Source organism: Cucumis sativus, chromosome 5 (genome assembly GCF_000004075.3).
Source record: "Cucumis sativus cultivar 9930 chromosome 5, Cucumber_9930_V3, whole genome shotgun sequence".
NCBI lineage: Eukaryota > Viridiplantae > Streptophyta > Magnoliopsida > Cucurbitales > Cucurbitaceae > Cucumis > Cucumis sativus.
The window spans coordinates 2,699,697-2,712,322 of record NC_026659.2 but is presented as its reverse complement, the minus strand read 5'-3'; the positions used below and the strand labels follow the sequence as shown (position 1 = coordinate 2,712,322).

Sequence of the window (12,626 nt, the reverse complement as noted above, 5' to 3'; positions counted from 1 at the left end):
ATGTGGCCTAAAACGATAACGAAACTGATAGTAAAATTAAATATTCATAAGAAACATTAATAATGACAACTCCATCTTCCATATTGTGTGATGACTTTAGCTGGCACATATTTAAAAACCTAATCACAAATTTATGCCCAGCTTAATTAGTTTTGAACATTCGTAAGATGGGGACTCGCATAATTATTTAGCATGTTTCCATTCCTCAATCTTCGGGTGCGACTTGATTTTTTTTTTATGGAAATAACAAGAAAATGCATGTTTTTTTTAATAAAAAAATTAGATTCTTCAATATATGGTAACACAATTTACTATGTTATATAGTATTAGCATAAATGGAATCTCTAGTTCAAAAAGTACTTTCTACTACATTATTATTGTTGTTGTTATTATTTATTTTCTTCTATTCAATAGTTTAATTACATTGTAATATTTGAAATTAAAATACGTTTAGTGGTAATGTGACATTTATCCAATAATCTGGCATGATATATGGCAAATATAAGTAGTATAGATGAATGGAGAACTAAACATATACATTAAAAGAGAAAATCTCTAAATTAAATTTTATTAGTGCTTAAAGAAAATACATATGTTTCGCATGTCTAATTAAAAATTTGTGTGTTTAAACTCTATGAGCAAATATTATACTCTTTTGGTTTTATATAATAGCCCATATGTACACCATTTCCACTAACATTGAAAGTTTTCAATTAGAAACAACATATGTTAATAATTTCCATCAAGCGTCGAAATTGAGAGTTCAGGATTCCAAATTATATATATTATGTTTGCAATATGGCCATGTTCTTTTCTATTTTGAACAATTCTCCACGAATACACCACTCCCATTAATATGAAAGTTTTCAAATGAGAAAAATAAACTATTATTTTGCCACTAGCTTTCAAATTCAATTTAAGATTCCCAGGTGGAAATCTACCTATAGATTACTATCCTTAGAGTTTTTTCTTGAAATAGTCTCAAAAAAAAGTTTTTGCTCGAAAGTTTTGGTTTTGAAAATATGGTTTTTTTAGTAAAGTTTGACTAAAAGTTCTAGAATGATTTATTTTATGATTTACAAAACTTTTGAGACAATGAATTTCAAATCTTGATGTGGAAATTGCTTATGGAGTACTTGTACTCATCTTTTGGAAATCTTTCTAAAATGCAGTCAGTTTCAAATAAAAAGATCATGGATGGCTCTAAGGCAATGAAGTTTAACGTTTTTAGCATAGGAGTAGATCAAAAGATGTCTTTCCTAGGATTTGATAGATTGGGTTAGATTTTGTTTCTAATAAGTTGTTTCCGCTACTTTATATTTGCGTTACAAAAGTTGGCAACAATGTGTTTCCGTAAGTCTAGGTGTATATAGAAAGTGCATATCCTATAATACTGAGCACAAAATATAATTACATAGAGCAGAGTTACATGAAAGGAAGGCCAGAGCTAAGGCTATACATCCTATTTTAGTTTAATAAAGCTCTATAATTTAGTGAAATACTGCAAGGGTCATAGTGTTCTACAAGATTTATGCCTGTTGAACCATAGACCGATCAGATTGGCCAACGTCTTTCCATATGTTCACAGTGCTTCTTTTGATTTCTCTAAAGATTTGATTGTTTCTTTCCACCCAGATCGTACATAGAAGGGCCGCTCCGGCATTGAATCTGATAGTGTTTTTTCTGTCTGTTTGCTTGAGTTTGCATATGAATAAAGAGAAAAGATTTGGTGCTCTCTCTATCAAAGTTTAATCCAATGTGGGATAGTAGTTTATCCTAAAGGGCCTTTGAAACTTGGCAGTCAATGAATAAGTGGTATATGTCTTTACTGTTGGATTTGTAATGCACACAACGGTTTGGGTTTAGCAGGCAGAAGTTTTTTATTTTCTTTTAGATAACATCCATTGTGTTGATTTTTTCATGGATGACTGTCCAAACGAAGAACTTGCATTTTTAAGGCACCGTCTTTTTTTTACCAATATACAATCTCATTGCAGTTATTATTTTACATTGTTATTATTTTCATAATTATATATATATATATATATATATATATATATGAGAATCTTGGACTAAATATTTTTTTTATATATATAATCTCATAATTGGGAATCTTAAATTGAATTTGAACAAAATATTAATTTATTCTTCTCATTGTGTAAACTTTCATATAAGTGGGAGTGGTGTAATGATATATGGAGAGCTGTACAAAATAATAAAGTACTTACAATAAATATTGCCACATAATTATTTGGGAAATTTCATAAATATAATAAAATAGAAAAATATTTAGGGCAATTACAACCATTCAACAAAAGCTCGTCAAGGTTATTTGTCTTTACTAGTTTATAAAGATCTTTTAATTTCGATTCTTTCTCTTATTCCCCATTTTTTCATCTTCATTTCCATTTATTTATGTCTAGTTTTATATATTTTTTATCTGCATCATTCTTTATTCTCTCTTCTTTATAATCTGTAATATTATTCTTTTTTTCTATCATCGTCTTTCTTTTTCCCTTCAATTTTTTTTTTCTTTTTCTCCAATTTTTTTATTTTCTATTTTTTTCAAACCGTTATTTGGTTCAAAATCATGTATTAATATATAAGATTTTTTTTTAAAAAAATGTTATTTGGTTGTTTAGATCATGAAAAAAATTGTTGGAATATCTTTTTTTGATGAAGGATACGATATGATGGGTCAGTAGATGCACCCGGACATCTCCACTAGGTGGACATCCCCTTAGTACCCTCATCATCTCCGCTTCATTAATATAGAAAATCAAGTACACGAGAAGCAAAGAGAACAACCCAAACAAAGCCAAAGGGCTAGAGACAAGCCCAAAGCAAGTACAAACAATCGTTAGAATATTGGATAGCCAAATCTAAATGATCGTGTATAGCCAAATTTAAGGGTACCAAACAATCTTAACGAATCTTTAAAAAAACTCATTCAGATTTGGTAACTCAAATTTAAACAATCAAATCTAAACGATTGTCTAGAAAAGAATAATCAAATCTAAATGATCGTTTTGCAAATACTAGATGACGGTTTTTCAAATATATTACGCGTTGGATGCCAATTAATTGAGACTTTTTTCTATTTTTGAAATTGTTCTAATACGGTGTAAATATTTTGTCGTTTTATTCTATTTATTTAAAATTTTAAACTCAATTTGAATGGTTGGTGGAAATTATTAATCTATATATATATATATATATGTTGTTTCTTATTGAAAATTTTGAATGTTAGTGGAAGTGGTGTAAATATGGAGTATTATTATACAAAACCAAAAGAGTATAATATTGTAATAAAGTTCACACATATTTTTTATAAGACATGTGAAACATACATACAAGTCCCAACAACTAAAAATATATTAACATGAGATTTCATTTTAAATTCAACTAATTTTGAGATAAAACATCATCTTATTTATTAGGTAATTGTATGTGTAAAAATTTTAAGAATAATAATTAAATGTATAACAATATTTTAACAAAATTAATTGTAAATATATAACAAAGTCTATAATCAATAATAAACTTTTATATATCATCAATCTACTTCTAATTTATCAATGATAAATTTTAACATATATTATGATATTTAAAAACTACCCCTATCATATCAAGATATGATAGAATCATGGACTATTTAAAAAAAATGTCATAATAAGACTTTTAGTGACAATAAAATAATTGTAAACATTAAATAATTATAAGCAATTAGTGACAATTATATGTAAAATGTGGTCGTCAAGTTTCCTAGGACATGTTAACATTTCTCTTATTTATGGGATCATAGTACATTATATCATTATTATGATATTACATTATATTACTTATTATCTTTTAAATTTCATTTATATTCACAGGAATCTTGATTTCAATTTCAAAGCTAGGGTGACAAAGTATTAATTTATGTTTATAATTATTGCATGTTAGTGGGAGTGGTGTACACATACGAGAGTATTATATACTTCCACAAATTCCAAAGAGACTTCACAAAATAATATTGCTAATGGAACAAGAAATAATAGCTCTCTTCACATATAACATCCTCAACATATATATTAAAATGTGTTGAAAAAGGATCTTCCAATACATATAGAATTGTTGGAAGACGATTTTCCAACGCTGTTATGAATGGGTGTAAGGAGTAGGGAACTCCTGACGCGATTATTATGGCGTTGAGAGTAAGAACAACCTCAACGCCAATGTCTTTATATAATGCAATTTATTTTTAAGTTGGATCTAATTCTTGTTCATCGTTAAAGACCTAAAAGATTTAATAGATTTGATCATTCAATAATCTAAATAGAGAGAAAAATAGTTTATGGAAAAAGACTTAGCGTCCGTTTGGATTGTGTATAAAATAAAATATTTTTTTAAGAATACATTTTTTTAAAAATCCTTTTTGTATGAGTTTAAAATCTAAACACTTACATATTTGGTTCGACCTTTTTATAAATGTTTATATGCAAATTGTGTTTGGTTTCTCCTATACTAACCATGTTTATATTTAGTTAAATTACATAAAAGACTATTAAACATTATGAACTAATTTCATAATACATACATTTTGAATCTTTTTTTATAAATATATTTTAAAACTAATCACACGTTATCATGTAATTATTAATTGTTTAGTGTTACTTGAAACTAAACGTTAATTTCATTTTTTTTTGTATTAATGTTTTTTGGACAATTCAATTTTAGAAGCACAAATATCAAATGTAAATAGATAACCATAAAAAAAAAAACAATTGATTTCCATCAACAGAATATAGATAAGATAAATAATTTTTTCAAGACAATATAATATCAACTAGACAAAAAAATATTCAATTCGATCACGTTCTTCATTCATCTTCATTTTACGAACCGAACGATCATGTTCTTCATTGACGTTCTCATGATTTCTTTTACAGATGTTAAGGCGAAACATTTGTAAATCCCTATATATATTTAAATGTATATGAACACACGTTGAAAAAATATTTAAAATATTTTTAAAAAATTAAAAAAAGACGACAGAATGAAAAATAGATAGTAAAAAGGAATAGAAAAAATAGATGAAGAAAAATAGATATTTGGGAAAGATTCATCGTCAAACACCAAACAAACATTTATTCTAAAATTTGGTTGCATGTGTAATTTTCTATAGAATGATTTATTTCATAATCTCATTTTTCTAAAAATTATTTTAAACCCGTGTCAAACACCACAATTTACCTTAAAATAAATTATTTTAAAAATTAAACACTTCAAAAATCAATCCAAACACTCATAGGATCTTAAAATTAAATAGGGACACTCCATCTCTGTAAGAGTGATACAACTCTAGAGTCACTCTTAAAATACACTTAGTAACTTGGAATTAAACATGAAAGTCAATTGATTCAACTATCTTAAGAAATAAAATCAATGGAATTAATTAAACTATGAAACTTCTCAACGCCCAATAGTAGAGTAAAATTGTTGAAATTAATAACATGGAACAAATATTATCATGTACTCTATTTTGCAATATAGACCAAGATTCTAAGCAAAATTGTTGAAATTAATAACATGGAACAAATACCATTATTTGACATATTTTGCAATATAGTTTTGCAACAAATACACATTGTGGCTTCCAAATTCATTTCGAGGATCTTCAAACATGCTAAAATTTGAAGCACATTGTAGTTTTCAAGTGTAGTTGCAACATTCCACGACAAAACAATGTGATTTTTGGGAGATTTTAACCTTCAAAGTTATTTTAGGGCAAAATTAAAAATCTACCTAAATTTGTCAAGCATCAAACACAAATATCATCAACCAGATGATTACAAGAAGCAAATCTAATTTTATTTTATTAAGTTAATCAAAAATAATAAAGAGGAAAAAAACAAAACAAAAATCTATAGTTATTGAAGAAGAAGGCGACGACCGAGGCACAACGAACAACAATGGCATAGGGCGGCGGGTGGTGGTCGTTTCTATTCTCGCGCACTTTCTCGTTCTTCTCTGATCTTCTCCTTTTCTCTTCTAGATCTGGAAGAGAGTTTTTAAAGAGAAAACTTCTGACACACCACGATACGCGTTGGGAGTTCCCAACTACTCCCAAAGCATTCGTCAGGAGGGTCCCATCCAAATCCTAACGCACATATGCGTGGTGTTAGGATAAACATAATACTCATTATTAAAATGATTTTTTTTTCTGCCAACGGATGCATGTACGACGTCAGGAGTAGCCCTACAAATCCCAATGCATACATGCATAGAGTCGGGATAAACACAATCATTATTTAAATGATTATTTTCTGTCAATTCATGCATGCATGACATCGGATGTAGCCCATGCTTTCCCGACGTCTTTGCTACTGCATCGGAAGTTTGCCTCTCTTCATGCTGACACATTATGTTAGGTGTTTGTAGATACCCTATTTCTTAACACCTTTTCTCCATACGGGTTAAAGCAGCGTTGGGATATCTGAAATTTCGCGAGTGAATTGAAAACTTAAATGTTAATAGTGGTGTAGTGTGAAGTAAATTAAAAGTTGTTAATATTTAATAGCACGACTTTTATAAGAATTCAATTTTAAATTAGATGTAAGTATATATATATATAGATATATATAGATGAAGTATATTGTCTCGTGCCTGAGACAATATAGAGTGACCAACACATCTTTAATTTTAAATTAAAATCAATAGATGTCATCATCAACCATTTTTACGGGTGTCTGATTGACCGCTAAAATAAAATAAACAATTTTTAGTTTTGATTGAACAGTAATGTATCCCTATTAGTTTCGAGATATAATGAGGGAAGTAAGGTTGTGTCAAACTCTAGTTAACCTGACTTGGTGCATTTATTAATCTCTCGAACTAGATCAAGAAGAAAAAAAAGAATCAACAACTGCACCCACATAATGATATCTTAGTAAGTATAGATCAACTAATGTGATAATGGTTTAAGAATTGGACCTCTAATAATAGTATTCTAAAACAAAAATTCACTCATGTTTATGTTATCTCTGACAAGAAAGATATCACGGTACATGAGGCGTGAAATACCCATTTTATTGAGGTGGCTTCCAAACTTTAGAAGGCAATTATTGGATAGAAAGCAGGTGACTGGAACTTCCATTTTTTATGCTTGGCCAACTTCCATTGAATAATAGAATTGCTCCGATATTCTTACTTGGTCCCTGACGTCAAATGGTGCTTTTTCTTTTAGCTCTTTGAAGGCTATCTTATGCCAAGAACGGGTAATGTCAACATTATTTTTTAATGTCAGGTCGGTCTGAAGTAATAATCTATCCAAAAAAATGTAAAATCTTCATTAATTGGGCTCTGTTACATGAAGATATTAACACCATCCACAAATGGCAACTCAGATTTCCCTCTCTCAATCTCAATCTAAATTGATGTCCTTTGCAAGAGTCACTGTGAAACTCTTGACCACTTATTCATTTCTTGCAATTATTTTCATGATATTTGGTGTTGCTTTTACATGTTGTTGGATGCTGGTAATATCCTTCCCTCTTCTTTGGATGTCCTTCTTAAACTTCATCAACTTAAATATAACACACCACAGAGGAACACTTTATTTGGTTGCCTTATTGGAGCTTCTTCGTTGTGGGGCTTATCGTTGGAGCGAAATGATCGTACTTTAAAAAGTGGTAGAAAATCTTCCAGTCACATTTGGGAAGATATTCTTAATCTTGCTGCTCTTTCATCTCCAAAAGTTCACTTAATTAATAACCTTACTTCTATATCGCTTAAGTGGCTTGCATTTTTTATATCGTTAGTTGAGATGTCTTAGTGCACCTTTGATCCCTCTTTTGTCTAATGAATTATTTTCGAAAAGTATATCATACTCGATATATTTCAATTTTCAATTCGCTGAAGATTTTTTCTGGTTGATTAATTTATGTTTTGTAGTAAAAGAAAATTGATTGAATTACCTAATAGCTAAAAAAAAAGTTAACGTCAAAAAAGAAATTAATTAAAATCAAATTTGGGCATAACTACAATTTCAAACTAGTGTCTCCTTGTATAACTGTGTCTTCACTTCGCTTTTGTTAGTCTCAAAACTTATAACGAATTTGATAGTTATTAGTATACACTCAAATTGAGATAAGTTGTCAATAACATAGTTTGAAATGGTGCAACGCGATTTTGAATATATAGAATGAATAAATTGTTGGATATGGGTTTGAATTGTCAAAGTGAGCCATAAATCTTTTTTCAAAAGCAATAACTATAACATTAAATCTTTGTTCTCAGTTCAATCACGATGATCCATACTTAAAAGGAATATGCAATAACTATAACATTAAATCTTTGTTCTCAGTTCAATCACGATGATACATACTTAAAAGGAATATGGATCAAGAGCAAGAGGTCCATTTAGATATATCATAACTAGGTTGACATATCTTCGCATACAATTATAATTAGGAATGAACTAAATATTATTTGATAACCACAATTATACAAACTATGTTTACCTTCCAGCGATAGTTTTTTTTTTCTGAGTTTATTTTTCTAAGGAATACACTAACCGAATTTTAATAATTATTTGTCAAACATAATGTTTAAATTGTCGAGATTTTAATGGAAATACCGACGTGTTAATTTTACAAAAATATTGATGAAAATATCTATAAAAGGAAAATATCAATTCACTCTTTAATCATAAAAACGTGAAAATATGAATATGGATACGATCATACCAGCACTAATGCACCAGATCCCATCAGATCCCATCAGAACTCCACAGTTAAGCGTGCTTCGACGAGAGTAGTACTAAGTTGGGTGACCACTTGGGAAGTCCTCGTGTTGCACCCCTTTTAAAAAAGATATCCGTCTATCAATCAAAATTTAATACTACAGTTAAACTAGCTAGAAGTTTACTTTGGTGCACAACTTATTGGCTTTGCGTGTTTAAAAGCTGTAGAAATGTAGAAATTTACAAGACAACAATCAGTAATTGAATCCACCAATTTTTTGGAAAAAGATTAAAACTTTATTGATCAAAGAACTATTTAAAAGAAAAACAACCAATGAAACCAATTCTACAACCCAGAATAAATGGTAATAATTAAATTAACACAACATAGAACCACAAGACATCAAAACATTCAAGAATTCAAAAATACGGAAATACTGAATTAAAATCAGCATTGGAATCCATTGGGAAGATTCTTGTTGCAAACGTTAAGGAGCAAGCTAAGGTGGAGTGGGATTTTAATCTTGTTCCCCAGAACGCTAGCTTTAATGGCAGTGCAAAGGCAGACAGCGGCTTCAAGATCAGCAAGACCATGAACCAAGGTGCAGCATGGGGTCACTGGGGGCTTGCCGATGGTGAGGTCGACGAGGCCGCCAAGAAGCTTGGCGCAGACACCGATTTTAAGGGCATCCTTAGGACACTTTCCATAGTTAGATGGAGGGTTTGGTTTAGTAGGAGGGCATGGCTTGGGCTTGGGTGGGGCAGGGACATAGCAATTATCACATGCTGAGACAAAGGTGAAGAATAGGAGATTGAGAGAGAGGAGGAAAGCAAGTGAGGCTGTAGCCTTGGAAGCCATTAGGGTTTTTGTTTTTTTCTTTTTCCAAGATGGATCTCTCTTGAAAGTTGGAAGGATTTGGAGCGATTGGTGGTGGGAGAAAGGGGAGATTGGGTGGGGTTTTATAGGGTTTAGGGAAGGGGAGGGAGAGGGTGAGGATGGAAGAGATGATATCATTTGTGGAAATTGAATTAAATAAGATGGTAACAATAATTATATTCTATGATATATTATGATTATTTGGGTGATCCATGTGTGGTCTCTTGAGATTTTAGCTGGCAAGTTTGACGATTAAATCTCAAAATTTTATGCAAAGTTTTGGACATTTCTGAACGAGATAGAAATACACTTTTTTTAACCTTTTGTCTCTCTAATTATATCCTTGTGAGTGTATATTTGCAATTGGAAGTCATGTGCTCTGATCTAAAGCTCAATAGGGGATCACAAATTGTCTTGTAGGTGGGGGTTTTGTAAATACCTACCAACAATAATTGTTTTCATTTCTATTTGAACAAAGATACAAAAGCAAAGGTTCAATGCTTTTTTTGAATAAGATACGAAAGGTTCATGCTGTGGGAAAATGTATAAGGAATAAGCTGGTGGAAAGTGTTTCAATTTAAAATTGTTACCGAGAAATAAGCACTACTATATATATAATTACAAACTAACTGATATTCCCTTTCGTTGGGAGCAAATCACGAAAAAAAATAGATTGATGTATAAATTTTTGTTTGAAAAGATACATAGATAAGTAGGTGTATCCGAACATCTCTACTACAGATCCTACGTCTCAATAAAAGAACTATATATGTATTTCTCAAGCACACACAGTTTTCTTTTTTTTTTTTTTTTTTAGAATTCATGCATTTACCGTTTCTCTATAGAATCTCAGGATGATTTTACCAATAACTATAATAACTAATTTTATTTCTAGTAGACACGTTTCGGCAATAATCGTATTCTCTTTCTATTTATCATTCTTATCTACAATTGTTTTTTTCTATTTAGTAAGAATTTTTTAAGCATAATTATCATACTTATTTATACACCTTCCGTGATGAGAAAAGTATAGTTGTGCGACACCGGAGGTACATAAATATTAATTAATGGGATCACATATGAATAAGAGAAATTCTAAGGATATTCAAATATCACTCAGAGAAGTTTATTCGACGGCTCAATCACACTCTAATTTTATCAATAATGAGAAATGAATGAAAGTAACCTAATTAGACTTAGTTCTTTTAACATCTAGCAAAAATTAATTAACCTTCTACACAAAAGAATATTTAGTGATTTTTTTTTAGAAAAAAGAATACGACTAATATTTAGTGAACAATTAACTATAAAAGGTGCTAATCTTAATTTAGAAGCTGAATTGGAAGCAAAACACAAGACAAAAATATAATATTTTGAATGTACATCTCTTTTAGTACTATTTAAAATATTGACATAACTTATAGCCAATCAAATAGGGAATAAATTAAAAATTGAGAGGCAAAAAGTTAATTTTAAAAAATTTTGAACCGAAACAAAAACTAATTGATCAAAACTTAGAGCCAATAAAGGATAATATTTTCTCTTTTGTTTTACATGAAACACGATAAAATCTTACACACATATATATATTCGTAGTGTGGAGGATGTCACACTGAAATTATAAGATACATAAGCTAATTCACTGAGCTCAAACTTTATGATGAAAACCTTCCAATAATTTAGAACCATAGAAATGACACCATAATTTAAAAAATTAATTTTTGTACACCATATATGAAAAAGGCTACAAGAGAAATGATCTCATCCCACAATTTTGAGGTGTATTTCTTAGCCTTTCGAACGACTTATAAGACTGTACCACGGAACTTTTCCTTTAGAGCTTTTGTGTAGATGGATCATCTTGTAAATGAAGTTGTCCAGTGAAATAGGTAAATCATCGTGGAAATCAAACACCCTTCCTCACTCTTTATATATATAACAAAAATAGTATCATGTTTGATTAGTTAACCCACCAGTAAATTTATTTTTCACCTCCTGCAGGCCTGGGCTTAAGTCCCCATTTTTTGCAAATTTTTTAAGATCACTTTTACTGAATTATCCCAACTAAATTTTTATATTTTTATATCATCGATTGTGTGAAAATACCTATTTCTTTTAATAAGTACGTAGGGATCAAAAGGTGCACTTGAACATCTCAATTAGCTTGATATTAACGACATAGTGCTTTTGTTGTTTTAATTTCAAACTCAACAAGAAATGTCGATGCCAAATAAGATGATACCGGAGAGTCCAGCAAAAAGAGAGAAAAAAAACTCAAAAAGGTTAATTAATGATGGTAACGTAGGAAGAAGCTAGTTAACCTACCCAAAAAGCTTGACTATTCTTCCTTTGCATGGTAACGTAGTTAGTTAACCTACTGAATCACGTAAATTTATAATTGATTTTATTTATACTTGATTGTTTATCTAATGTATATTTGTCGATTTTATAACAATACCTTTGAGATGAGAATATAAAGAGGAAGAGTAAGGATAATGAATAAAAGTAGGTTTTATACAGGGACGATTCATTATGTGGTTCCCACAAAGGACACACCAATTATGATTGAGGGACATCAAGATTATCATTTATCAATCATAACTAAAACTTTCACATCGTTATTAATTTTCATCGAGGCACATCGAGGAACACACCAATTGTCATTAACGTTATTAATAATGAAAAATAGACACATGATTATATGCCCATTAATCAATTGTCAAGCTTTTAGGAAGAAGCTATACAAAATATAGAGAAAGAAAATGGAAATAATATGGAAATATATATATATATATATATATATATATATATATATATATTCTTTATCATTAATTTTCTAACTTATTATATGAAATCTTGACTCACTGATAAAATTACCAATAGGTAAACTTATATATATTGGTCCTTAATAGGTAAACTTATATATATTGGTCCTTAATAGGTAAACTTATATATATTGGTCCTTAAACCAAAAAGGAAAATAACATTTAGGAAACAGAGCAAGTAAGCTATAGTAATTGTAAG

The 12,626-nt window shown here is 29.8% G+C and overlaps 1 protein-coding gene and 1 pseudogene across 1 annotated transcript; one reads left to right on the top strand and one right to left on the bottom strand.

Moving 5' to 3' along the window:
• Positions 1–8,715: 8,715 nt before the first annotated feature.
• LOC116404175 lies at positions 8,716–8,844 on the top strand (annotated as a pseudogene).
• A 142-nt stretch (positions 8,845–8,986) lies between these two features.
• On the bottom strand, positions 8,987–9,667 carry LOC101212348 (14 kDa proline-rich protein DC2.15). The gene has a single exon (XM_031885349.1). The coding sequence runs from the start codon at positions 9,582–9,584 to the stop codon at positions 9,174–9,176; it is 411 nt and encodes a 136-aa protein (XP_031741209.1). The 5' UTR covers positions 9,585–9,667; the 3' UTR covers positions 8,987–9,173.
• Positions 9,668–12,626: the final 2,959 nt, after the last annotated feature.